Source organism: Armigeres subalbatus, chromosome 1, assembly GCF_024139115.2.
Source record: "Armigeres subalbatus isolate Guangzhou_Male chromosome 1, GZ_Asu_2, whole genome shotgun sequence".
In the NCBI taxonomy this organism is placed as follows: Eukaryota; Metazoa; Arthropoda; class Insecta; order Diptera; family Culicidae; genus Armigeres; species Armigeres subalbatus.
Window position 1 is genome coordinate 78068801 of NC_085139.1, and position 26187 is coordinate 78094987.

Consider the following 26187-nt stretch of genomic DNA (forward strand, 5'->3'; position numbering starts at 1 on the left):
GCGTAAGTGTAGATGCCGGAGCTTCCCTGATCATGTTTCTGCTTCTTGTCGGACCCTTTGCTTTGGAGTTCCCTTCCGATTTGAAACAGACCAACGTGTGGTGACGTCCCTTACAATTTCTGCAAGAATACTTCGACTGACATTCCTTAGCTAAGTGTCCTTGTCTGAAGCAGTTCCTGCATAACGAATGAGTCCACAACAACGAATCCTTATTCGTTACTGACATCCGTTGAAAAACTCCGCACTGGAATAAAAGATGATTTCCAGTGCAAGCGAAGCAGTGCTCCTCGATAGCTTGGATGGTATTGAAACTGTTCTTCACTGCCGAGTTCCTCTGACGGTTGGCCAATGACGGTTGGTGTGTTGCCCTGGTGACATCTGCTGCCTTGGAAGGCAAAGACTCCAGGATGCGAACTCGTCGTTGAAGAAATTCTGTGAGTTCCTACAGCGTATCCTGTTCCTTCGTTGAAGAAAACTCTTCCCAACTACGACGAGAAGACGGATCCAAACGAGACGCCAACATGCTCACTAGAAGAAGGTCCTTGTAGTCGGCTGGTTGTACGACCTGGTCCAGTGTTTGTACAATCTTTTCAAATCCTTCCACGAGAGTGTGCAATTCGGAAGCGGATTCCTTGAGCAGAATGGGTAACTTCAATAGCGCTTGAATCTGCCGTTTCTTCAGCACTTTGCTGTTATTGTACCGTTTAGTTAACAACCCCCATGCTACCTGATAATTTGCTGCAGTGATTTTTAGTGAATCGATAATTGTTTTTGGTTCCCCTTGCAAACAACCCTTCAAGTAGTGGAATTTTTCTACATCAGGCAAATCTGTCTTTCGGTGGATTAAGGAAGAGAACAGATCCCGAAAACTTAGCCAATCATCTATATCCCCATTAAAAGTTTGTAGGCTAATCTGCGGAAGACGTACGCGATCGAGGGTGGACATTGTTGGAGTATCACTACGAATGGGTTGATTGAGATTAGCTGGTTCCTGTCTCTCCCTAAGCTCATCTGATAAAATCGACTTAACCTCGTAATAACGGTCACTAAATTCCTGTCTTCGGTTATCGTGCGCATCGCTTTCCACGTCCTCCTCATCATAATCTTCATGGGACTGGACTTCAACGTACCTTTCCCATAAGTCGTCGATTTTTTCCAGCCGAAGAAGGATTTGGGTGGCGGAAGTAGTTCCCTGGATGTTCTTGGCAAATCGGAAAATATCGTCGAAGGCTGCTACAACCTGCTTCAATTTGGTCATCAGAATCCTCAAACTCGCTGTCTTCTTGGCTATTGACAATTTCCTGGAAGGCGCCATCGTCGCTCAACACGATCAAGGTGGGATGAAAAGAAAGGTGATGTAGTACTCCGTGGAGTCCCTTTGCTTCGGCCGGCGGACACACACTATTCTATTTAACTGACCTCCACACTAGAAAATTTCGTCAATCAGCCTTCAGCGATGTCTTCGTCTGCCCTTTAATTGTCTAATACAGTTTCGACGCAAGACGATTCTCGTTTACAGGATTGTATATAGAGGAGGGGAAACCAGCATGTAGTAATCAATATATTCAACTTCGACTAGACATATACTGTGGCAGCTTACCTGGAGAAACCAACAGTTCTACTGATGTCCGATCAATTGGATAGATCCCACAATTCAATCAATAAGCGATGTCAACAAATCTTGAGTAGCGACATAAACGGTCACTGGGGCTCCAATCACCATCATTTTTTTATTCGGGAGAAGAGGAGAATATTCGAATGTAGCATCAAAATGTTTGGCTTCGGCTAGGCATATACTGCGATCAGCTCACCTAGAGAAATCAACAGCGTCGTAAACCCAGCAGTATCCAGCACCACTACCAATTCATCAATGGGATGAATGAAAATATCCGAAATTCTCAATATACAAATTAGGAGTCCACAACATCGAAGAGGATGAAAAATCAATTAAAATGTGTAACACTATTGCCCATGCTTCGGTAGACATATAGTAGTTCTAATTAACTAACCTGGGCAAACATGCGATGCCGTTCCCTCTTCGTGTGGATTTCTACGGTTTCCTAGATGACTCAGATTATGGTCACAAAACGATGATAGTTTGTAGCGATTGCAGCTCCGTTTGTGGCATATAGCATCTGAAGTTGCACAAAATTGCTGCGCATTGGATTCTCACTCACAGCAGGATGATTCATTGTAGCTCAATGCTCGGATGACGGATGATTGGTCGGTAGTCATCAATGGTCCCAATGTATTCGATGAGGAAGAGTGTCGAGTCAGGGAAGTGGTCGAAAATGGTGTTAGAATCGGTGTTGGTAATGCTTCGGTAGGACATACACTAAATATATAGTTCACCTGGAGAAACAGGAATCCGTTCCGATTAGTGTCCAGTCCAGACCAAAGCGGCTCCAAGGTTCAACAACATCAGTAGGCGGTAACTATAATCCCAATGGCAGCGCTTACCAAAGCGACGCGCGAATATCCTTCATAAAGGATCCTTTGATGCTCTTTGTGGCTCCAATGATGGCGAAAAATCAATAATGCACAACTATTATTCATCGACGAGATGGCGACAATCCTTCTTCCGTGGAGCACAAAGAGTTGGTTGAGGTGAATTATGTGACTGTTTCCAAAATCCTGGCGTTGATCGAAGAAGCCTAGATGCTTGCCTGGTGCGATCCTCAGGTAATCCGGGTCGAAGGACCAATAATGTAGGATACCTGGATCTAGTAGATAGCTCAGTGGGTGCCTTGGTTCAATGGGCGATGGGGTTGCAAGGCGTAAATATCCTCAAGGCGGCCGGTAACCTTATCCTCAGAGCGGCCACGGTAGGTAATTGAATTGTTAGGCACCAATAGTATCAGGCAATTTCTTCGATTAACACATATAACACACGTTTAAATCAAACTAGATATTTAATTAAACACGATTCTAACACTTAACATTTATTCTATACGACTTAACATTAACAATAATTCCTAATTCTACTAACGGGTCACGTAGCTTGTTCTTCGACCGAGTGCTAAATCCAACTGTCTTCTCAATACTCTTACTCCTAAATTGTACCCCAATTAACCCGAATGCAATGTGGTGAACTTCTAACTCTCCCTCTCAACGCACATCCAACTACTCAACTGATCTGTCGGCTGCATCGATGACATCATCGTTGCCGTTTATATCCAGCGATGACCGGTCATCGAGCTATCGGAAGAACAATGCAAGCGTACTGCTGCTGTTAAACTCTGCTGCTGTTGAATCACCTAAGAGATGGGTGCTTAGGGTGATCCTCACCGACAAGTACAAACAACCCGGATTACCGCACCGGCAGCGATAAGGATCCTTCGCAGTCTTTTCGCCCGCCTAGGGATGCCGGAAACACTCGTCTCCGATAACGGCACCCAATTTACGAGTGCAGAGTTTGCCAAGTTTTGCAGCACCAACCAAGCCATAAACATTACCCTTGAATGTCCTACTATCTGCATGGAACTTGCAGGAATCAAATCAAGCTGCAATGTCTGTTTCTACGACGATTTCGAAATCTATCGGCAGCATGACTGTCCCTTCGATATCACCTCCACTGGAAGGTACCTCTGGCCAGGCCGACCTCCCGAAACTCTCAACTCAACTCATAATCGACTGAGTCCTCCAGCATTGAGTTAGCAAGGACAAATATTCCTGTGGTTCAGCAGCCTCAACGTTCTTCGCGCATTAGAAGGATACCTGCGCGGTTCAAACTGTACGAACAGATTTGAGGAGGGAGATGTTGGGGCGAAAGACACAGAGCTGGGAGCACGGACTCATCGACTCCTCACTTTACCACTGGGCTTTCACATGACAGCTAGGCTTCGTATAGAACATCTTCTTCTTATTCTTCTTCTTCTTCTTCTTCTTCTTCTTCTTCTTCTTCTTCTTCTTCTTCTTCTTATTGGCATTACGTCCCCACACTGGGACAGAGCCGCTTTGCAGCTGTTGCAGTGTTCATTAAGCACTTCCTCAGTTATTAACTGCGAGGTTTCTAAGCCAGGTTACCATTTTTGCATTCGTATATCATGAGGCTAACACGATGATACTTTTATGCCCAGGGAAGTCGAGACAATTTCCAATCCGAAAATTGCCTAGACCGACACCGGGAATCGAGCCCAGCCACCCTCAGCATGGTCTTGCTTTGTAGCCGCGCGTCTTACCACACGGCTATAGAACATATTTAAGCAAAATTAAATGTTTGAAATGTGGTAACTCAAATATGATCGATATTGTGAATACTTAAATATTTCAATCCGTAAAACACAATGCGTCTGCATCTGCTGGCCAAAGAACACGCCTGGCATGCACCGAACCTCACAACACAATGAATGATCGGGAAAACGCCGGCCGGCAACGTCGGCAGCATCGTAGTGCTGATGGTCGACTCTTGGAGTAGGGAGTAGGGCAAGTAAACTGCAATGGAATAAGGCTAGTATACACCTCACATCCTCCTTCTTCCGCAAAACAAACTATCAATCTGAAAAGAATTCTCTGGTGACCATAACACTGAGGAGTATTTCAGCCCAAATCCTGGCCAAAAGTCAAAAACAAAAAATTTAGATATTTCCATATTATTTTTCGTTTTAGAATTCTCAAATAGTGATACTAATTTGCCATGGGATTTTTGAAACAATATTGTTTACTTGTAAGCGATGCTGGGTGTCAAAACTTCACTATAATTTCAATGCTAGTTTTATCGCAATTGTGCATTAAAAAATGTTCGTGTTTAATCATGTTTTTCTTGATTTTTAATGAATTTCAAGATGAAAATCAATATAGGTATCAATAATGAGGGTATTTAAAACTTTTCCAGGTATGATTCGATCTGAAACCTTATTCAGGTGATCCATAATCATGATATTAACTGCAAGCTTTTTTCTAGCTTTTTACAATAATATGTTTTACAAAATAAAACTTTTGATTAGGTTCCAAGCCAGTCCAAGCAACAAAATTGCCAGCGTTGGAAAGATTGGAGCTTCTTGAAGAAGCTCCATAAAAACATTTCACGCATACTCACGCAATCGTGAGTTATTTTCATTGTAATATAGTGAAGTTTGCCTAAAAATGGTAGAATAAAAAATCATGTTTTTGAGTGCCAAACCCCACATAAATTATGTTTCGCTTCCAAAGAAGAGTGAGACTTTGATTAACATACCGATCCATAAAAGCAAACGCTTTTTTCGGATGTGAAGATTATTAAGAAACATAGCGGTTGATTTGCATTTCGTATTTATTATATCTGCTCCATTTGATATAACAAAACATTATCCAGGATCTTTAACATAATTCGATGACAAATTTATATTGTTGAAGTAAACAAACAAAGTACATCATTTCGGAAAATTTAGTAAGTAATAATCAAAGAATCCAAATTAACATAAAGGAAGATCATACTCAGTGACGGAGCCATATGTAGGCACCACTCGTTGCAAGCACGCTGTAGTTCTCGAAGATAGCGTTCTTGCGCCAAGTGGTGCTCTATAAAAAAACAATAACTGACGCCGCCAGTGGCCATACTTCATTGCTAGATGAATGTAAACAGCAGAAAAACAAAAAATATACTTTTCTGTTTCTATTGAATGCACTTACAGACGAAAAAATTATTGACATACTTTTGGCCACGCTTTTACACTGCGTACTCCTATGTGCATAACCGCAAACAGACGTTCAAGCTCGACTCACCAACTTGTGTAAAAAACATGGCTGCCATCGGATTGCCAAGTTCAAGTAGCAATGAGCAAAGAAATGGCTGTTATAACACTGTTGAAAAATGCACGATCGTTCCACCCTGCACGCCAGAGAGGGTATTTGTGACCCAAGAGGGTTTTTTATTTTTGATCATGTAAATGCTTTATCACATAAAACTATTTCACGACACACTCAATACGTTTTCAAATTGGTTTTTGTTAAATCGAGAGATTTATATGATTTACTTTAAACTTCATTATTGTGATATTTTTTCCTAAAATAAGTTTACTACTCGGGTTTATAAGATATGTGGTTTTCCAATGATACTACCAATTAAGCTCGGTCCATAATTGCCGTAGTCTTCGGAGGGTCTGCAAATCGTCCTCCACCTGATCGATCGACAAAACTACACACTAAACTCCCTGGATTAATACAAATCACGTAGCATTCCTACATATTTACAAACGTTGTGCTGATTGGAACAACTGATTCGACTACAGACGCGCTGTTCCAATTTTGACATTGCGTTATAACTTTATCATTCATCCTGAATTCCTCCAGGAATTCATCCTGAACTTCTCCAGGAATTCATTCTGGATTCCTCCAGGATTCATACTGAATTCCTCCAAGAATTCGTTCTGAAGTCCCCAAGGAATTCATTCTGAGCTCCCCCAGGAATTCATTCAGAACTCCGCCAGGAATTCAATCTGAACTCCCCCAGGAATTCATTCTGAATTATATTCCAGGAATTCCTTCAGGAGTTCTTTCAGGAATTCCTTCAGGAGTTCTTTCAGGAATTCTTCTTAAAGTTTCTTCAGGAATTCCTCCTGGAGTTCCTCCAGGAATTACTCCTGAAGTTCTTAAAGTAATTCATCCGGGAGTTTATTCAGTAATTCCTTCTAGAGCTCCCTCAGGAATTTCTTTAGGAGTTTCTTCAAAAAATCATCTTTGTGTCTCATCCAGAAATTCTTTGAATAACTCACACCTTGGGGTATTCAGAATGATTTTCTGGAGGAATTCAGAATGAATTCTTGTGGGAAATCGTAATGAATTCCTGCGGGAGTTCAGAATGAATTACTGGGGAGTTTAGAATGAATTCCAGGGAGAACTCAGAATTATTTTCTTGGGAAATTCCCGGGGAAGTCTAGAATGAATTCCTGGGGAAATTCATAATGAACTCCTGAGAAGAATCAGAATGAATTATTGGGGGTATTCAGAATGAATTCCTAGGTGAGTTCTGAATGGATTCCTGGGGAGTTCTGAATGAATTCATAGGGGAGTTCAAAATAACTTCCTGAGGGAGTTCATAATAAATTACTGTGGAATTCTTAGGGGAGTTTAGATTGAATTCATGGAGGAGTTGAAAACGAATTCCTGAGGGAGTTCAGAATGAATTTCTGGGAAACTCAGAATTATTTCCTTGGGGAAAGTCCAGAATGAATTCCTGGGTGTATTCAGAATGAATTCCTTGGGGAGCTCAGATTGAATTCCTTGGGGAGCTCTGAATGAATTACTGGGTAAGTACAGAACGAATTCCTGGGAGACATTCTGAAGTCTCCCAGGAACTCAATCTGAACTCCCCCAGGAATTCATTCTGAAATTTGGTAATAATCGAACAAAACCTGATAAAACAATCATTCCCGGAACTTGTATTATTGCTAATTGAATATGTACCTACTTTTTATTTTTTTTATTCTTTTTCTAATGTTGATGATAATTAAATACTGGGGTCGCTTTTTACACGGATGGATTTCAGCAATTTTTACAACTTTTCACATACAATCCGAAGGGCATAAACATGTAAAAGCAAACCGCGTTAAAATCAACCCTATATAGTGTAATATGATTACTCACGACTTCTTTCAATCCTTATTTTAATCCCAACAGATACAGTTTGTACGGTACGTTCGTGTCCGCTCCGATGCTGTACTCCTGGATGCGCATCGCCAACATCATGTGGCCCCGCACGGATTTCCGCTCGTCGATGGCGAAAGCGTTCACCGAACAGGTCGCGTACGACCCGTTTGCCATCGTGTTCTTCTTCTACGGGATGAGCATCCTGGAGCGCAAACGACAGGCGCAGGCAGCCGAGGAGGTCCAGGATAAATTCTGGGACACCTACAAGGTGGGCTTTGTCTACTGGCCGATAGTGCAGACGGTCAATTTCTCGATGGTACCGCCGAAGAATCAAATTGTAGCGGCCGGTTTCTTTAGCTTGATTTGGACCACATTTTTGGCGTTTATTAAAACCCGCGACGGGGATCAGAAGGTCAAGAAAACGCCCTCAACTCCGACGGAGCGGAAGAGATGGCTGATGGTTGCGTCGCACTGGTGAGAGCAGTGGTCTATGGTGTATTTTAGTATGAAATTATGTACATATCTTCATATTCATAGTGAGATTTAACTCTCTGAGTAGCAGTGATGGATACAATTGTTCGAGCAATAAAAATCTTGTAAATAGTAAAAATGGTTCATGATTGCTTCAGCGGCGCACAGCTTTGTCCCACACGCTCAAATGATAATATAAGGCGGACTAAACTTCATAAGTTTATCGACGTTTTATATACGGGATAAAAACTTTTACTACTGAAATTCCAAACTTTGAAATTAAAGATATCATCAAGTAATAAGAAGTATTCGTTGAATTATAAGTTATAAGAGAAACCGATTCAGATAAGTTAGAACTTAAGTCGAGTTGGAAAACACATCAAGTAAGGGCGAGTTAACTATCCCTTTGTTCCTCCTAGAGCATGAACGTTTCTAGAATGTTTTTCCTGAGGGTCGTAACACACATGGGACACTGCCATCGGAGTCGCATTTCGATAAAGCGCGGGAGCTCCTGATGTAATGGTTTCACCTCCACTAAGCTTTGATGCTTAAACATACCGGTTGCGTTTTATGAGTGCCATTCAGGCAAATTTCTTTGAACATTCACCCTTCGAGAATAGCACTCGACTCATGTGGTCATTAAATAAGAGAGGAAACTTTTTAGATAGCTATCATTATTGTCTGCGACGGGAAACGCAGTTTGCCATACACATGGCGGGGGAATTGCTTTCTTAACTACATAATCTATTAAATTTATTTCCTCTCGTTCTATTCGCTTCATCCACGGCACGATTTTTTTTCCATTTCGATTGGGCAATTTCAAGAAATTATGGAACATTTCAAATCAATCACACTGTAATTCCGTTTGCATATAAAATCTAATGGAATATGACTGTTCAACTTCTTAGTTCTACGAGATTTGATCGAATCAGTAGTGTGGAAGATGAGGGTTTTAGTCGGTTGTTTGGTACTGTTAGCAATATTCCAAGCAGGACAATCTCATTCGGTAAGAATTTATCAAACCTCATGTATTCAGACACGATGACTGTAATTCGATTCCCCAGCTTCCACGGGAGCGACGCCAGTCAAGTTCATCCTCGGTTATGGCCATCGATGAAAGCAACGACAACCGTGCCGCCATTCCAGGGCTTAGCGAGATACAAACAGCCATCGAAGTGGCACAATTTCTTATCAGCGTAGGCCAACAGGTGCTACCGACGATATTGCAGAACCTGACTCCTCCGAGCGGCGGCGGCGAAGGCATTCGAATGAACGAGATGCAGCTGATCCGTATGGTGCGTCAGCGAATGATGGCAAACGACGAGGGTTCATGATGATATTAGGGATTGAAGGAGTAGATTTCGAAAAATAATTTGTGTATCAAAAAGATGCCTACAAACGCATTGGAAACCGTCAAGTAAGCTTCAAACGAAAAACAAATTCGAAAGAAATAAATGAATATATGTAAATCTCTCTGATCTGATACTGATCGATTTGTATTTTTCACATGGAAAAGTGCAAATCTTTTTTTTTCGGATACTTTTGTGAAATTTCGGGTCATGGCGACAATTCAACCGTTTGCAGCATAATTAGTTGCATTTAACACCTCGAATAGAGCTCGTGGGTTTAGTATGCGTTCAAACTGATTCAGAAATCAGATATTTTCGATAAACATAAGCAGACAAATTCAATGGGTTATTCCACGGAAAGTAGCGCAAAGCATATCTGACTAATCTTCTTTGGACAGCTTCAAACCGATGATATTATTGGGAATTGGGCATACCAGAGAATGTTGAAATAATTTCAATGAATTATTCATTTAACATGAACCCAAGCTGAAGATTGACTATGTCGCTGATGTTCGAGAAGTGGCGAGTGTAGGTAAAATTTTCGTTCAAAACATCTCCGAGGTCCTTATATTGACCAACCCGTTAAGGGGAAAATCAGTCATACTATAATTATATATTTAATTATTGAACTGAAAAAAAAAAATTCGCCGCAAACTTATGACTCAACACTCTGGAATGCTTATATTTAGAGTATAGCAAGAAGGTTATGTAGTTATGTAGTTTATAGCAGTTTGTAAGTTTTCGAACAACTACATAAAGTTTAAGTTCGTCGGTGGATTAAGGTCATCGACAAACAACAGCAACATGGCATCACGTTGCAGAATGAGGTTTTCATCGTTCTTTTCTTGTGATTTAAAATTCAATTTATTTAGTCAAGTGATGATACACAGTTCAAGGTTTTACGAAGTATTTCCAATTTAAAATCTTGTTCTTGCTGAATTTCTGATGCATCCACGTCGATCCTGTCGTTACACTGGTGAACAAAGTTAGGGACGATTCGAATATGACATCCACTACTTTTTCAGATTTCTTGAAACCCCCCACAGCCTCTGTCGCAGATCGAGGCGATGCACAGTGTTTTAAATCCAAGAAAACGTGATCGTCAGCTAAATCGGCATGAAATCATGTTTTAAATGGCACAGTATGTTCAGTGAGTATATGTATATGTAAGTATATGAGCAAATTTTATTTTTGATTAATTTTAATAGAGATTTTACTTTTTTCAAAATTGTTTGAAACCAAATGGCGTCTTTGTCAGAAATAATGTATGGAAAACTTTGTCATTAAGTATTTATTTGAATATCACAAACAATTAAATAATCATAAAACTGAACACATGTTTGATTATTTAAATAAATACACTCATAGATCTAACCCCGACATTTAATTGAGGGGCATTTTTGGTGCCAAATGTAAGTATAATCAAGGCTATCGCGCGCAGTTGCCATACTCAATGGTTATCAATTGAATGAATTTATGTATGAAGAAGTAAACTGAGTAAGTTATTCTATGTTTTGAATAATCAAAACACGATTGCCAAGAAACGGAGCGAATGTGCTTCATGAAAGTGAATATTATATGCTCTGCTTCTTATCTTGTAATTAAAATTCAAAGGAATACTTTTTATATTGAAATTATCTTTTTACCCTACACCGCATTTAACCCTTCTTATCAAACATTTATCTCGTTTTATTGTCTCAAGCATTTTTTTTACTTACTTAAGGTCAATTTTCCTAAATAATTCATATTTTTGAAGCCTATAATTGGGTCCTAAAATGAAGAATCGATATTCGATTTTCTTTCAGGGAATGATGAAGTTAATCATCGTGAACGCGTCAGCTTTTCTTTTGACTCAAAAATCGAAAGGAACATTGTTTAATTTGAAATTTGAAAATAGATGAAAAATGCTTTCTCGACATTTTCGGTCTTGTTTGACGTACGGAATAATATGATTCAAACGCACTAGCAAAACACCGCAGGGCACTTGACTCAATCTTTGACAGGTAATATATGGGCCTGACGTTTTGGGTTGATGGTTGATTTGTTCTGAAATGTTGCAAACATTTGTCTTAAACACAAAAATATTATTTTTACTGATTTAGATCTCAGATTTAGACTTTTACCAGAATTTTTATAACATCGATTGAAGTATTCTTGGCCGATGCACTATCGTTTGCAACAGTGGCGCAGGGAGTGGGTAGGACAAGTAGGACATGTCCTACGCACGAATTTTCCTGGGTGGGACATTCAAGGCATTGTCCTACCCATGATTCTGTTGAAAACATATCATTTAGGTAAATATTTTAGTTGCAATACTGTCTGGTAGATCTGATGATACTAGTTCTATATAAATATAATCAAATTTTAGGGAGTTCAATGTTGAATTCGTTTAAATAGAATAATAAAAGTCTGCGAGATTTTTTTTATTGAAACCTAAAAGAACTCATCTAAGACATCACAAGAATTCTCAACCCCGAATGAAATCTGGTCCTCAAGGGGTTCTGGTTCTGTTCCCCAAAGAATTGATTGACTATCATTCGATTTCCTGGGAGTGAATCCGTATAATATTCTGAAAGTTTCTAAGGGAGAATGGACAACAGTTCAAATGAACAAAATTTAAAAAATCTTTGATTTTTTATACATGATGAATGAAACACAATAGTTTTAGAAACATATTTCTAAAAAAAATATAGTTTTACCAGACTTTCTCCTTCTTTATTTAACGGGCAGTTCTATAACCAATATACTGAGAATATTCAGCGCCCACCGGGCGAGTAATGTGTGGGTTATTTTTTTCCCTAGTCACGAGACAGTAAAGTTTATGGGTCGTGCACTTCTAGAATGCGTCATTTCTGTCGAAAAAAGGGTGATTCTTTACAAGCCGTTGGAGCGTTAAGTTGAAGTTGCATAAAAAACGCGTAACTCCCAAAAACCGTGTAAAAAACGATTTTTCTCTGTTTCCATGTGTTCCCAGTTCCTGTTGATAGACCGCGTTAAAAAACTTGGCGAAAAATCCGCGTAAATCCCGAAATCCGGTTAGAACGTAAAAAGCAACCCAGTGTACGCGATGGAGTGTGCTTTCGTTTATCAAGAGAAACACTTTGACAGCACGCGTTATCGTTTGAAAATACGCATTGATAGCGCGTTTGAATGAAAATTGTTTTCATCTTTGCGTCTTGAAGTAGCGTCGTAAAATGAAATATTTAGTTAGTTTCCAAGGCTTATATGTTACCATTACTCTTGTAGAAAAGATTGGCGAATTAATTTTTATATTTAGAATTGTTTATATATAAAATGGGCATCGATTTCTCAACACCAGGACTGTCGTCTAAATCGACATTTCTCCTCTTTGTCCTACCCACGTTTTGGAACGTGGATGCGCCTCTGGTTTGCAACCATTAAACGAGGTAGGGCTTTAAGACCCATTTCTCTCAAAAATCGAAAACAGAAAATGAAAAAGTTCTGCAGAGTAAACCAGTATGAAAAATTAGCCATCCGAAATCAGGTATTTGGAACCCAACTTTTTCATACTTAAGCCTAATATGCTGCTGATACGGAATGGGTTTACGGAAAATTTTATCAAATTACCGTAAATTCGACAACTGATTCAGTATGGGTGAAGTGTCACTTTTCCATATTGAATATTTTTCCTCCATTTACTTTAAGGCTAGTACACTACTGAAAAGTACTGTGCAAATAGATAAGATACGGAAAGCTCACGGAATGATTCCGCTCTGAAATTTCGTAAGCAGTACGGAGCTGACAAGTAGAGAAATTTTGTAACGCTAATAACGCCTGCTGGGTAAACTAAATGGATCTGTCACTTTTCCTTACGGAAAAATATTCCGTACCATTATTCCGTATGGAAAAGTAACATTTCCCCCATACTTAATCAGCTGTCAAATTTACCGTGCTAATAACCGTACTAGGCTTCACTAAGCAGGCGTTATTTGCGTTACGAAATTTTCTGTACTTGTCAGCTCCGTACTGCTCACGGAATTTCAGTAGCCAAATCATTTCGTGTCGTATCTAATGTGTTTAACTTCCAATGACGCCCATGCGTACCGAGCCAGTTCACCTCTTGTAACCTCTCAAGGTCAGCACAGCGTGCTGGGGAAAGACTCACCTGCATCAATTTTAGCTCTCAATCTGAAAATAACTTTCCTTTCGGTTAAAGTGACCATACGTCCCGCGTTTCGCGGGACAGTCCCGCATTTTCACTATTTGTCCCGCGCTGAAAAGCGTCCCGCGAAACGTCCCGCAAATACGCGTATAATCAAAAACTTTCTGTTTTAAGTTGAAAAAATCTGCCAAATGTTTCAAATGCTTCGAATTATGAACGTCACACCAATTGATATTGAAATCGCCAGCGAGTACATTTAATTTGCTATGATCTAGAAACCTCTCCAACCAGTTTTCAAAAATTTCAACAAATCGCTGGTCATTAGAACTGGGAGAGTGATACAAAACACCATAGTTACCCATCTTCATGCCACGTACAACTGTAATGCCTAAGAACCAGTTTCCATCACAAACTTCGTTTACTTGAAGCTTGAACTGAACCGATTCTTTGACATAAATAGCAACACCGCCAGTGTGTCTCGAATGTGATAAACAAGCAGCCACACTGTAACCCGGAATACTATATTGATCAAAAGCATCAATGTCGATAATATGTGTTTCAGATAGAAAGACTAAAAACGGACGTGTATCCTCCACAATCTTACGTAAAGCAACGTAGTTTGTGGATAACCCAGCAATATTGAAATACAAAATATTTAACTTATTCACATTACTACTGGAACTTGGTTGCTATTCATTGAAACGTAAGCTGCTCTTTTTCCGATCAAATAATCTTTTGTAAACTTTACATTTGGTGCTAAATGCCCCGTGGTTAACGTCCAGATTAATTTTACGTTCCTTATTCATTTTTAAACAATTGACACATTTCAATACAGTTGACGTGCAATCCGAGGTCTTGTGACGTTCACTGCACTTTGAGCACGCAATGTCATTCTTACACTCCGTACTCATGTGCCCAAATTCTCCACACTGGAAACACCTCAAAACGCTAATCTCTGGAACTACAAGGCACCGATCGAACCTTATGTTTACCTTTTTCGCGGTTATCAAACAACTATGAGTCTCTTTATCGACTTCAATTACCACGTTGTACTTGTTGTACTTAAAACGTGGATTTTCATACATCCTAACGACTTTAACATCATTTATAGCGATGTCTTCATTCTGATCTTTTAAGATCTGAATGAAGTCATCGGAGGAAAATTTATCAGACATGCCCATCACTTTCAATCTTGGCACCGATGATGGGACAACAGCGTTATAACTCTCACCCAATTCGCTTTGAATGCCTTCTTTGACAGCGTTAACATTATACCCTGTTGCACACTCAGCAATAATAGAGTCGTCTTTCCCGTTTCTAAAGTTACTGATCTTGTGTGTTTTTGGATCTAACTTTTTGTTCAAAAACTTGCGAGTATCATCGCTACTTTGATTGGACTCTTTCGGTTTTATCACAATAACCGGACGAGTCTTACGAGCCACTTTTACATCATTAATGGCAACACTTTTCTTGATTTCTTTATAACTACTACTTTTAGTCCCAGTGCTTTTTTTAACGACATCCGCGAAGCTAATATTCTCATTGAAAACATCATCAACGTCTTCTTGAACTTTACGCTTTTTACCTCTGGGATTCAAATTCGATTCCGAAGACGATCTTGATGTACCTTGTGACACATTCATTGCAGCTACTTTATTGGTCGCATCAAATTGTAAAAATGATCCTTTCATATTTTTCAATTCATTTCCAATTACGGTCCGAAATCCTCTAACTCCATCATTTAGGGCATTTGGCACCCTTTTCCCCAATTGTTCCATCCCGTCTTTTAGCGCGATGTTTATCTGAGCAGCAATGTTATCTCGAATGCCCTCGATCGAATCAGACATAGAAGAAATCTTCTTCATTTCCTCTTCGATCTTTTGAACGTTCGAAAGCAATACATTCTGCTCGCCACAACACTGGCTTGATAAACAATTATCACACTAAACACAACATTATCATTCTCCGTGACCAGCTTTGCCAATGGTTTAGTCATGGATGTGCACTTGTAGTGGTACACTTTAGCGCAACCACAACCAGAACAACTCATTGGCAAATCACTGGGCAGGATCCCCATGCCACACTCACTGCACTCAACCATCTCGCTTATGCCCTACACAGCTAGCAAACGGTAGGGGAAACTGGACACACATGATCCCCACTTTTTGTTTAGGATATTTCTCGATGTAACATGCACTGATTTGCACGCTTTTTGATGGACTTGATAAAGAATTTAATTAGTTATTCAAAAACGTCATTGGAAGCAATTATTTGTTCATAAAAGTTACCAAAAACTCGATTTTGCCGAAAGATAGAAAATATGGCATTTTCAAAACTTGCGGGAGACTTGATCCCCATATAGGGGGAAATTGATCCCTTTATGAGCTGAACATGTTTAGGTTCTTCCAAGCCTAATGAAAGGTCAAATTGGTCTATTCTCAAATGCTAACAATTATTCATAGTCTTTCGTAATAGCAGTCGTGCGAAAATGAAATATTGTTGGTATTAAGCAAGGCAAGTATTTTGGTTCTCGAATAGAGTAAGAGTGACAGATAGAATGTCGGCTATAGCAACAAAGTTGGCATGGTGATGATGATTTATCTGCAAACCATTCACTCCACTGAAAGCCAGTGGTCATATCATGACAACCATGATGTTCCCAAGAGGATCTCTTCTTAAAATTGGCCACACTGCAAATGCCATGGCCAATGGTAAATATCCCTGAGTGCCTGTTTTGGGACCAACGAAAAAAGTCTGTGATACATCGAGATCGGCAGACTACTACCGATACCAAAACCGTGATCATACCAGGATGCTGACTTCATACATCAATATGGCCCTGTAACTCATCCTTTAAACATCATATTTTTCTGTAGTGCGTGTTATTACTACACAAATGCGATTTCTCTTAAACGACTGACCAAAAGTTGTTGAATGAGCCTATTATTAAAAATTCTTTAGGAAGATTTACAAATAAATGGTGATTATAAACAAACTTCCGCTAGTTGCAACGGAAAGAATTGAATACCAGATCAAACAATACTGATTTTAAGCCCGGTGATTTGTTGAATATTTTCAAAGCTTAATTTATACTCGTTTTCATTGAAAATAATGTTGAAATGCATTTGATAAAACTAATCAAAACTAAGTATGTTCAACCACACTTTGTTCTGGTTAATGAAATAAGGCTATTGAGACATTCAAATTGCGCGTGTATTGCCTGATTGACAAAATTAAAGAGAAATAAAAATTATTTATACTGTTTAACTAGAAAATAATTTTAACAGATAAATTTAGTTACATACAATACAATAATATGCGATGGTATACAACAAACGCCTTAATATATGCAATATCGGGATCAAGTGTGTCCAAACTGTGGGGGATCAAGTGTGTCCATGTTGAGTATTTATCTTATTTCGTTTATTGTATTAAATTGAAATAAGCAATAGTTAATACAATGAATTTATTCAATTCTACAATAATAAAACTTTGTCCAGTAAAAATTTGACACGTTTTGGTTGGACATATTCAAAGTTATTAAACTTTTCTCCATTGAAGAAAAAAAGGATTGAGAATGCTTAAATAATAAAACCTCTCTAAAACCCATATACATAAAGTAACTAATACCAAATGTTACTCAGATTCAATAATCTATCAAACGGATCCTTTTGCACATATCAGTGGTATAAAAATGTGATTAGTTTTCGAGAAAACAGGGGGGGATCATGTGTCCCCGGGGATCACGTGTGTCCAGTTTCCCCTACCATGCAGACGACACAGAACACAAAGAGACAAAACAAAGCACAAAAATTTACCGGCAAAAATTTACTTAGTATTTTAAAAGAAATTATAAAATTAAGAAAAATATATAATTTTGACTAAGACTAACCTTTTGTAAGTCAATCATATGGATCATAGAATTCAATATTAAGATGTTCTCCTGTGACCCAGACTAAATTATCTCTGTAGTTTGTTTTACCCAAGCCTTATACCCTGGGAATCTTATAAGCAGATTTCGCTTCCATGTATTTCCTGCTGCGTAATTGCTTGGATTTCAACACGGAACGTCCAAAATTCCACTTCATTTAAATGCCATGCGGACCAAAATCTTGCGGAAAATCTATTCCAGTTAGAAGACGACCTTTACTGTGTTGATATTAGTTAGCGATAGCAGTGTTGGGAAAAACTCAAATTCTCAAATCTTTTCCAAAATTTAAATCAAGCGCGAGTCAAACACCACCCGACTCATAGCACAGAGAATCGTTCATGATTCACCTCGCGGTTTGCATCATTGCTTGATTTCTACGTGTTATTCTCCGTTGAATTAATCGAATTCACTTGCTCTCCCTGCAGAATCGCAAGCGATCTGAAATGGGACGGAATTTTTGATTTTCTGAACGGATGTCTATTCAGTATTAAGGTAGCCTCACACCTCGGGAATTTGGTTCACGGAATTTTTCCCCATGCATTTTTACATATGCGATGTTTTCGGGATTTAGGCACGGAAAATCAAAATCCCGGCCCCATTTAAAATACATGGGGGTAAAATTCCGGCGGAAAATTTTCCCGAGGTGTAAGGCAGCCTTTACCTGTTTGGAACTATATTGGAACTAAAATCGTGGACCATATTCCTGAAGGTGAAGCTTCACCCAGAATAGATTTTAACCTTCGGGGACTCGCGCCGTTGTAAATAGTACATCTTTGAAAAAGCTCGCTTCTCGTTCACAACAGAAGCGGGACTACCTGAGCAGTCCAGAACCAAGCGAGTCCCGGAAGGTTAAGAAAAATATGATCTATTTACTTTATAATCACAGTATCTACTTTCGTTAGGTATTTTAGAAAGAGTTTTTTAGGTTATTCGGAAAACAATTTTCGAGGCTCGATAACATTGCTTCTATTGCTACAAAAAAAATCTTCCAAAATTCTATACACTATACGATCAACAGATGAAAGTCATTTAACTGCAACGCTTTTCAACTGCAATTCGATAGTTGCAACAATTTTTAAGATATTGGACAGGGAACCGCTAAACTTCAAAATTATACGAAACTCCATGGCAGCTACATTGAGCTGCACATTCAACATTTGAAGAAAGCTTTGACTTCTGAGATGAGTTGCCGTTTATCGAACAGTTAGCAAAGTTAGCAAATATTTTATTTAAGCGTATTAACTAAAACATATTAAACTATGAACTTTTTTTGTCCTGCGCTCACACAAAATTTATCTGGTCACATTACTTTCGGTGCATGCAATAACTGAATCCTTGAAATTTAGTGTAACATAAAGTATCTGCTCCTGGTGCGATAGATATCGCAGACAAATTCTGGCTATTTTGTTGAATTACACGCTTTACTGATGCTTTCTGAGAAGCCTAATTATCATGCTAAAGATTGGCAACCTCGAATAAAATCGACTCACAACTATCGGAACGACAATTCAATATGCATTGTCTATGGAGTCAAAGCTCTTGAATATTTCATCCAATCATATGGTCCCCCCCCCCCCCCCGCCCGGGCCCAATGACGAAGCGCCACAATCAGAATATGGTAAAATTCAACCTCGCCATATCAACTGTCATACAAACCTGAAACGACCTGTGTACTGTAAGCCCCTATCCAAACCAGCCCAAACCATCTGAAAACACCCAGACTATGAAACATATTCGACTGAGCGTGGCGGAGCAAAATAATTTTTGAGCCACCCTAAATATTAGTTTGCTGCTGCCGCTGCCGGTGTTTACATTCGCTCCGCGATCAGTTTTTAGTGGGTTTTTTCGATCAAAAATAGCAGTTTATATAAAGTTTTCGCTTCAAACAAGTGACTGATTTCAAAAAGTGATGTTTAATTGGCATTCCATCAACATTTCGGGCTGCTCATGTGCGGAGAAGTGTGTGAAAACTTGATTTTTTCAATGCCCTTTGAGAGGAAGTGAAGTGCAGTGATAAGCCACCAAATCGCGAACAGCTATTAAATTGGCACGAAACTGCTAATTTATTCTATAATTCGAGCCGAAGTGCATAGGACTCTTTGAAGAAACATGTTTATTATCACGGGAAGTAAATAAATATGCTGTGAGCAGGTTAGTAATTTGAATATTGAACTTTTGTTCGATGCTGTTCGATGCATTCGAATGTTGGTGGGAGAGGAGTGCGGGAGGTGTGGTAACGACCCGTGGAAGGTCCGGTGCCATATTGACGGCCATCGTGGTACTCTTCCAACTATGTCCTTAATGTCTGTGGCATGCTAGGTATTTTAGGTCACACTACTAAAACGTCTTTTGTGAATCTACCGTGTGGTATATTCCACTATCGGGTAATAGAACTGCCGAGCAAATAAACGTGGGTCAATAACCACCGGTAAAGAAAACGAATTCACACCTGCTGAACACTGTATAATCAAATACTTGGCACCGTCTATCTTGGCTTCCCAGGAACCATGTGGAGGACGCTTGTCCTTTACATAGCTTCTAGTTACCACTTTCAGCTCATCAGTTAACGATCATACTTTCCCGTTACGTTGGGATATGAATACTTGGAAGTAGTGCGTGACGAGGTAAATCCGGCTATATCGCCAGGCTCAGTACAACACTGAAGCTGACAATATGGCGTCCCTAACCCCGAATCCCAAGGTGTCAAGCGACCCGTACCGAGGGGATGAATGACCTGGGGGTGAAACAATTAGCCAGGTCGTTAACGGAGCCTGTGGAGGTTCCACAGAGTGAGGGCTGCTTAGGCGGCAAGCGGGTGGCAGTAGTGGGTGGTACCCACTACATCCCCAAGTGGTGCACATGTGGTGCAAGCGAATGAGAGCTGGGGATATTACTCGTAATACCTCCACAGAGTGAGGGACCGAGTGTATGGGTGAGCACACAAGTAAGACTCGCATGGTACGCATGGTCGGTAGTGTTAAGGTTCTCCCAAACACACGCGACGCGACAGTCGCGACGCGATTCTATTGCTTGACGACAGCGATTCTGTCGCCGTTGGTATGGAAGCGTAAATAGAACATTGCATGCAGCGACCCAACGATAGAATCGCGGCGACTAGTTGTCGCCGTCGCGGCGATGAAATCACTTAGGTCTGGGGGAGCCTTTATAAGCCAAACACAATTGATACGTTTGCGTGCGTTTTGACAGTTTTCCCATGGGAAAACTGTCAAAACGCACGCAAACGTATCAATTGTGTTTGGCCCATTAGAATGACTGAAGTCTGGCGAGGCCTGGCAGGAGTGTCGAAGGGGCAGATAGCTCTGCGGCACCTCAAAAATTGTAGACATGTAAGGTAAGTGGTGCCACCTCGTTGCAGGATGGGGAGACCACCACACTGATTGAAGACTATCTGGGCTCCGATAAATCAATAGGTTGGTATTGCCTGCAAAGTACCTGTCTGGGATCCTGTTGGTAGTATCGGAGCCCGGGTAAGTGAGTGTTAGGCCCGCGTGACGTGCCGGGTGTACCATGCCACAGGAGGTGCACAGAGTGGATATAAATGGGAGATAGCCCAAGCAACCAGAAGTTCGGATAAGAAGGGCTATTTAGGCTTAATCAGCTCTCATTTTAAGTAATTTTTCGTATGGTGGGAGCGTAAAAGTGAACTTTAAAGTTCCGTTAAGGATGCTTGGAACTTGATGTGAACCATAGTGAACCAATTAGTTCGGTTAAGAGTAAATTTAAGTAAAATCTGAACTTCTGGTTGCTTGGGAGGGGTATTACAACCCCCACTGAATGAGAGACTGAATGTCAAGAGAGCGGTGCACGAGCGGTGCAAGCAAAAGGGACTGAATGTATGAGCGAGCACACACGTTAGACTAGCATGGTACGTGTGGTCAGAGTGACTGCTTAGGCAGTAGTGTGATCCGGCTGCCAGGGACCGTGTGGCACCTTAGAAGTAGAGGACACGAAAGTCTCGCTATGACTGGCAGGAGTGTCGGACAGTTGATGCTTCTCCGGCACCTCAGAAATAGGAGACATGAGGTAGGAGCGGCATAGGAGCCACCAACCTAGGGTCGCCTCCGGCTTGGTAGACAAGTGGTGCCACACTGTTGCAGAACGGGACTGAATGAGGACTGTCTGTGTTGTGAGATGGCAGCATGGAATACCCCCTGCATGTTACCCGGATCTTCCCTTGCTGTAACTCGAGCAACATAGGCAGGAGAGTGTTGGGGCACTTGTGGTGCCAGTGTGTCTTATGCAAATGTGTTGCATGGGGAGTGTAGGAGAGTCGAGGCGCATACGTGCACTTGTGTACGTCATGTAAGAGGGCGCAATAGTCATCCCCCGAAGTATTGCTTAATTGCGGGCCGAGGGAATGACTGGAAAGAAAGGAGTTGGTTTTAGTGGGTCGGGAGTGGTGATCCCATCCCCACACTAACTGGGTTCATTTCCCCAGGTGTCTGGTTGCAGATTTTCATTACCTTCGTTAAAAAAGGAAACGAGCAGATCTCCATTACCTTCGTTAAAAAAAGGAAACGATCATGCGATTTTCTGGGTTTCTTCCATCCATATAATTTTGGGGGTAGGGTGTGATAGTGAGGTACGTGAGCATACCTCCACGGATACTCTCGTGCTCCAGTGGGGTGTTTGTGCTTGGATAAATTGGAACAATCAACGAGAGAGTACGGAACGGAACCATCGGCGAAGACAACTGCGACGAAAAGGGACTAGCGATTGGAAACTCGGTCCGTGGAACTGAATATCTCTCAACTTCATCGGGAGCACACGCATACTCGCCGATGTGCTCAAGGACCGCGGATTCGGCATCATAGCGCTGCAGGAGGTTTGTTGGAAGGGATCAATTGTGTGAACGATTAAAGGTAATCATACCATCCACCAGAGCTGCGGCAACACACACGAGCTGGGAACAGCTTCCATAGTGATGGGCGATATTCAAAGGCGCGTGATCGGGTGGTGGCCGATCAACGAGAGAATGTGCAGGTTGAGGATCAAGGCCGGTTCATCAACTTCAGCATAATCAACGTTCATTGCCCACACTTCGGAAGCACTGATGATGATAAGGACTCGAGGACTCATTCTACGCGCAGCTGGAACATGAGTACGACAGCAGCCCAAGCCACGAGGTCAAAATCATCATAGGAGATTTGAATGCTCAGGTTGGCCAAGAGGAGGAGTTTAGACCGACTATTAGGAAGTTCAGTGCTCACAGGCTGACGAACGAAAACGGCCTACGACTAATTGATTTCGCCGCCTCCTAGAATATGGCCAATCGCAGCACCTACTTCCAACTCAGCCGCCCGTATCGGTACACCTGAAGATCACCACTGCAGACAGAATCACAAATTGACCACGTTCTGATTGATGGACGGCACTTCTCCGACATTATCGACGTCAGGACATATCGTGGCGCTAACATCGACTCTGACCACTATTTGGTGATGGTTCAACTGCGCCCAAAACTAACCGTCTCAACAATGTTTGGTCCCGACGACCGCCGCTGTACGACCTAGAGCGACTGAAGCAACCTGATGTCGCCACTGCATACGCGCAGCATCTCGAGGCAGCGTTGCCGGAAGAGGGTGAGCTTGATGGGGCCCCTCTTGAGGAATGCTGGAATACAGTTAAATCAGCCATTAACGACGCAGCGGAGAACAACGTCGGGTATGTGGGACGAAGTCGACGGAACGATTGATTCGACGAAGAGTGCAGACAGATTCTAGAGGAGGTCCGGGCGGTCACGCTGCAGCAAGGTACACGGCAGAACGTGGAACGTTATAGACGGAAGCGGAGCCAGCAGATCCCCCTTTTTCAGGAAAAGAAACGCCGCCTGGAAGAAGCAGAGTGCGATGAGATAGAACAGTTGTGCCGTTCTCAAGAAACACGCAAGTTCTATCAGAAGCTCAAGGCATCCCGCAAAGGCTTCGTGCCGCGAGCCGATATGTGCAGGGATAAGGATCGGAGCATCTTAACGGACGAACGCTGGACAACGGACCAGATCTTTACTGTAGGCAAATCCTTCAAATATGCCGTGAATACCAGGTCCCAACGCACCATCTGTTCATTGATTTCAAGGCGGCATACGACAGTATAGACCGCGTAGAGCTATGGAAAATTATGGACGAGAACAGCTTCTCTGTGAAGCTTACCAGACTGATCAAAGCAACGGTGATTGGTGTGCAAAACTGTGTGAAGATTTTGGGCGAACACTCCAGTTGACAAGGTGATGTCTTTCGTGCCTGTTGTTCAACATTGCGCTAGAAGGTGTCATGCGGTGGGCCGGGTGTAATAGCCGGGGTACGATATTCAACAGATCCAGCTAATTTATTTGTTTCGCGAATGACATGGACTTGTCGGCCGAACATTTGCACCCGCCTGAAACGTGGAGCAACAAAAGTTTGGCCAAGTTTGACTGGTGGTTAATGCATCGATAGAAACAGATAGAAATCAAGTATGCTCGTATGTTTTTGCATAGTTCCAAATCTAGGGAACCTTTGTTATCATGGTCGTTTTTGCTTGCGTACCAACCAGCCCAATGCACACTGAAATGTGTTCAGAGTTCAAAACTAAGAACACCAAGGCACGGGGATACCTTCGAGATGGTCAAGGAATTCGTCTACCTTGGACCCTTGCTAACGGTTGATAATAATGTTAGTCGTGAAATATGAAGGCGATTCATCTGTGGAAGTTGGTCTACTACGGGCTCCAGAAGAAACTGCGATCAAAAAAGATCACCGCACCTAATGTGTCATGAACAAAATGCTGATAAGACCGGTAGTCCTCTACGGACATGAAACATGGACATTGCTTGAGGAGGACTTGCAAGCACTTGGAGTTTTCGAGAGACGGGTGCTTAGAACCTTTTTTGGCGGTGTGCAAGAAGACGGTGTGTGGCGGCGAAGAATAAACCACGAGCTTGCCCAGCTCTACGGCGAACCCAGTATCCAGAAGGTAGCTAAAGTCGAAAGGGTAATGTGGGCAGGGCATGTTGCAAAAATGCCGGACAGCAACCCTGCAAAGATGGTGTTAGAGTCGGCGCCTGTGACTTCACCTGCAATAGATCGCTTGAACAATTGAGGATGATGCTCCACGATAAGCTTCGCTTCAACAGGCATGCCGACTACGCATGCAAGCGCACATCGACGGCGGACCGTGGCTTTTTGAATACTGTGATACGGAGGAGTCCGCGAAGTTAGGCGTAAGGACCTTCGGCATAAGAAAGTTAGGCGTATAATGGGTGTTTTTTTATTACATGGGCAGTTCTTTGGGGCATTTTATGACTAACGTTCATACTGCCTAATGGGGTATACCCGATACGTAGACTCAGTCTGTGTGTCGGTATTGAGCGCAAACTGCAGCGCCCGAAAGCTACCCAAGCAACCAGAAGTTCGGATGAGAAGGGCTATTTTGGCTTAATCAGCTCTCATTTTAAGTAATTTTTTGTATGTAACGGAACTTTAAGTGAACTTTAAAGTTCCGTTAAGGATGCTTGGAACTTGATGTGAACCATAGTGAACCAATTAGTTCGTTTAAGAGTAAATTTAAGTAAAATCTGAACTTCTGGTTGCTTGGGTAGACAGCTTATGTGCCTGAGAGTCATCAGCTCAGAACAGTGAAATGTACGTCCAAGTTTGGAAGATGATATTAGCATTTCCATATCATTGTAAATCGTTTAACTTCACGTAGAAGTAACACACACGAAATCATTAATTTAGTGTACTACCCTTGGTGGGGGCATCCATCAATTAAGCTGTTATTGGTCGACGGTACAGCAGCAGTGCCTTTCTCTGCTTTGTTCTCTCCGAGGCAGCCAAGTTGGTTGCGACGAGACGGACGCAATGAGAAAACAGAACTGTGCAATAAAAATCCTATTCGACTAAATGCTGATGTCATATTAGAAATTTGGAGACAGTACTCGTCGATAGCAAATCCTTCCGCACGCGATGGCATATGAGCAAGTCAAACCACCTTCCTTTTGCCAGTGGAGATATATCAGCTTCCACACTGATATTCTTCCTTCATACGGGAGCTTGGCAGAAGGAAGGTCGTGTGATATGTGCCATCACAAATATTGCCCTCCGCTCGCTTTCAAATCGACTTCTATAAAAACATTCTTCATGCCTGCCGTATCCTAACGGAACTATCAATTCTATACTTTCGCCTCTAATGCTATCATGAACATGTACGTCCAAGTTTGGAAGATGATATTAGCATTTCCATATCAGTGAAATGTTGTTATAAGAGGATAGCCGACATTGACATTGACAATAAGATACACGCATGGACTACGGAGCAGCAGCAGACCGCCATTGGGGAAATCGGACCATAACCGTCAGAGTACATCGCCGTAGAAGATAGATAGCTATAATAGGCATAATGGACTGACCTAAAAGTTATTCCAACAAAACTTTCGATCTATCAGTGGAAATCATTATCAACTATCTACATGATAGAATATCTCTGGTGTGGCCAACCCGAGCAGGAGAAATTGGCTCAATAATACCTAATTCTGGTATTGATACCATACTCTGTTATGAACTAGCCCTAGATAAGAGGTAAAATACCAGAGGAATAATACCAAAAACTAATATGCACAATACTTAAGCCATAACAAACTCAGTTATTAAATTGAATTTTAATACCAAATGCATAACCAATTATTATTCGTTTGGTATTGAAATACTTAAGCATGGTATGCCTCAAGTATTCTGCATATAATTTTTTGG

At 41.3% G+C, this 26187-nt stretch overlaps 2 protein-coding genes across 4 annotated transcripts in view; both read left to right on the top strand.

Moving 5' to 3' along the window:
- LOC134213005 (mpv17-like protein) overlaps nt 1–8176 on the top strand; it is a 467861-nt gene extending 459685 nt beyond the window's left edge. For all 3 annotated transcript variants that reach the window (XM_062691493.1, XM_062691672.1, XM_062691581.1), the window contains one exon: nt 7597–8176. In XM_062691493.1, the coding sequence (XP_062547477.1) occupies nt 7597–8044 (448 nt within the window). In that variant the 3' untranslated portion in view covers nt 8045–8176. The remainder of the gene's footprint in view (nt 1–7596) is intronic.
- A 745-nt stretch (nt 8177–8921) lies between these two features.
- On the top strand, nt 8922–9493 carry LOC134213130 (uncharacterized). Its single transcript, XM_062691804.1, has 2 exons — nt 8922–9043; nt 9102–9493. Exons 1-2 carry the CDS (start codon nt 8981–8983, stop codon nt 9369–9371), a joined length of 333 nt encoding a protein of 110 aa, XP_062547788.1. The 5' UTR covers nt 8922–8980; the 3' UTR covers nt 9372–9493.
- Nucleotides 9494–26187: the final 16694 nt, after the last annotated feature.

Excerpts from the sequence above, each read along its gene's own strand:
- LOC134213130 (XM_062691804.1), top strand. The coding sequence starts at position 8,981 with ATGAGGGTTTTAGTCGGTTGTTTGGTACTGTTAGCAATATTCCAAGCA. Across the intron at positions 9,044-9,101 it reads AAGCAGGACAATCTCATTCG|CTTCCACGGGAGCGACGCCA; the intron begins GTAAGAATTTAT and ends TCGATTCCCCAG.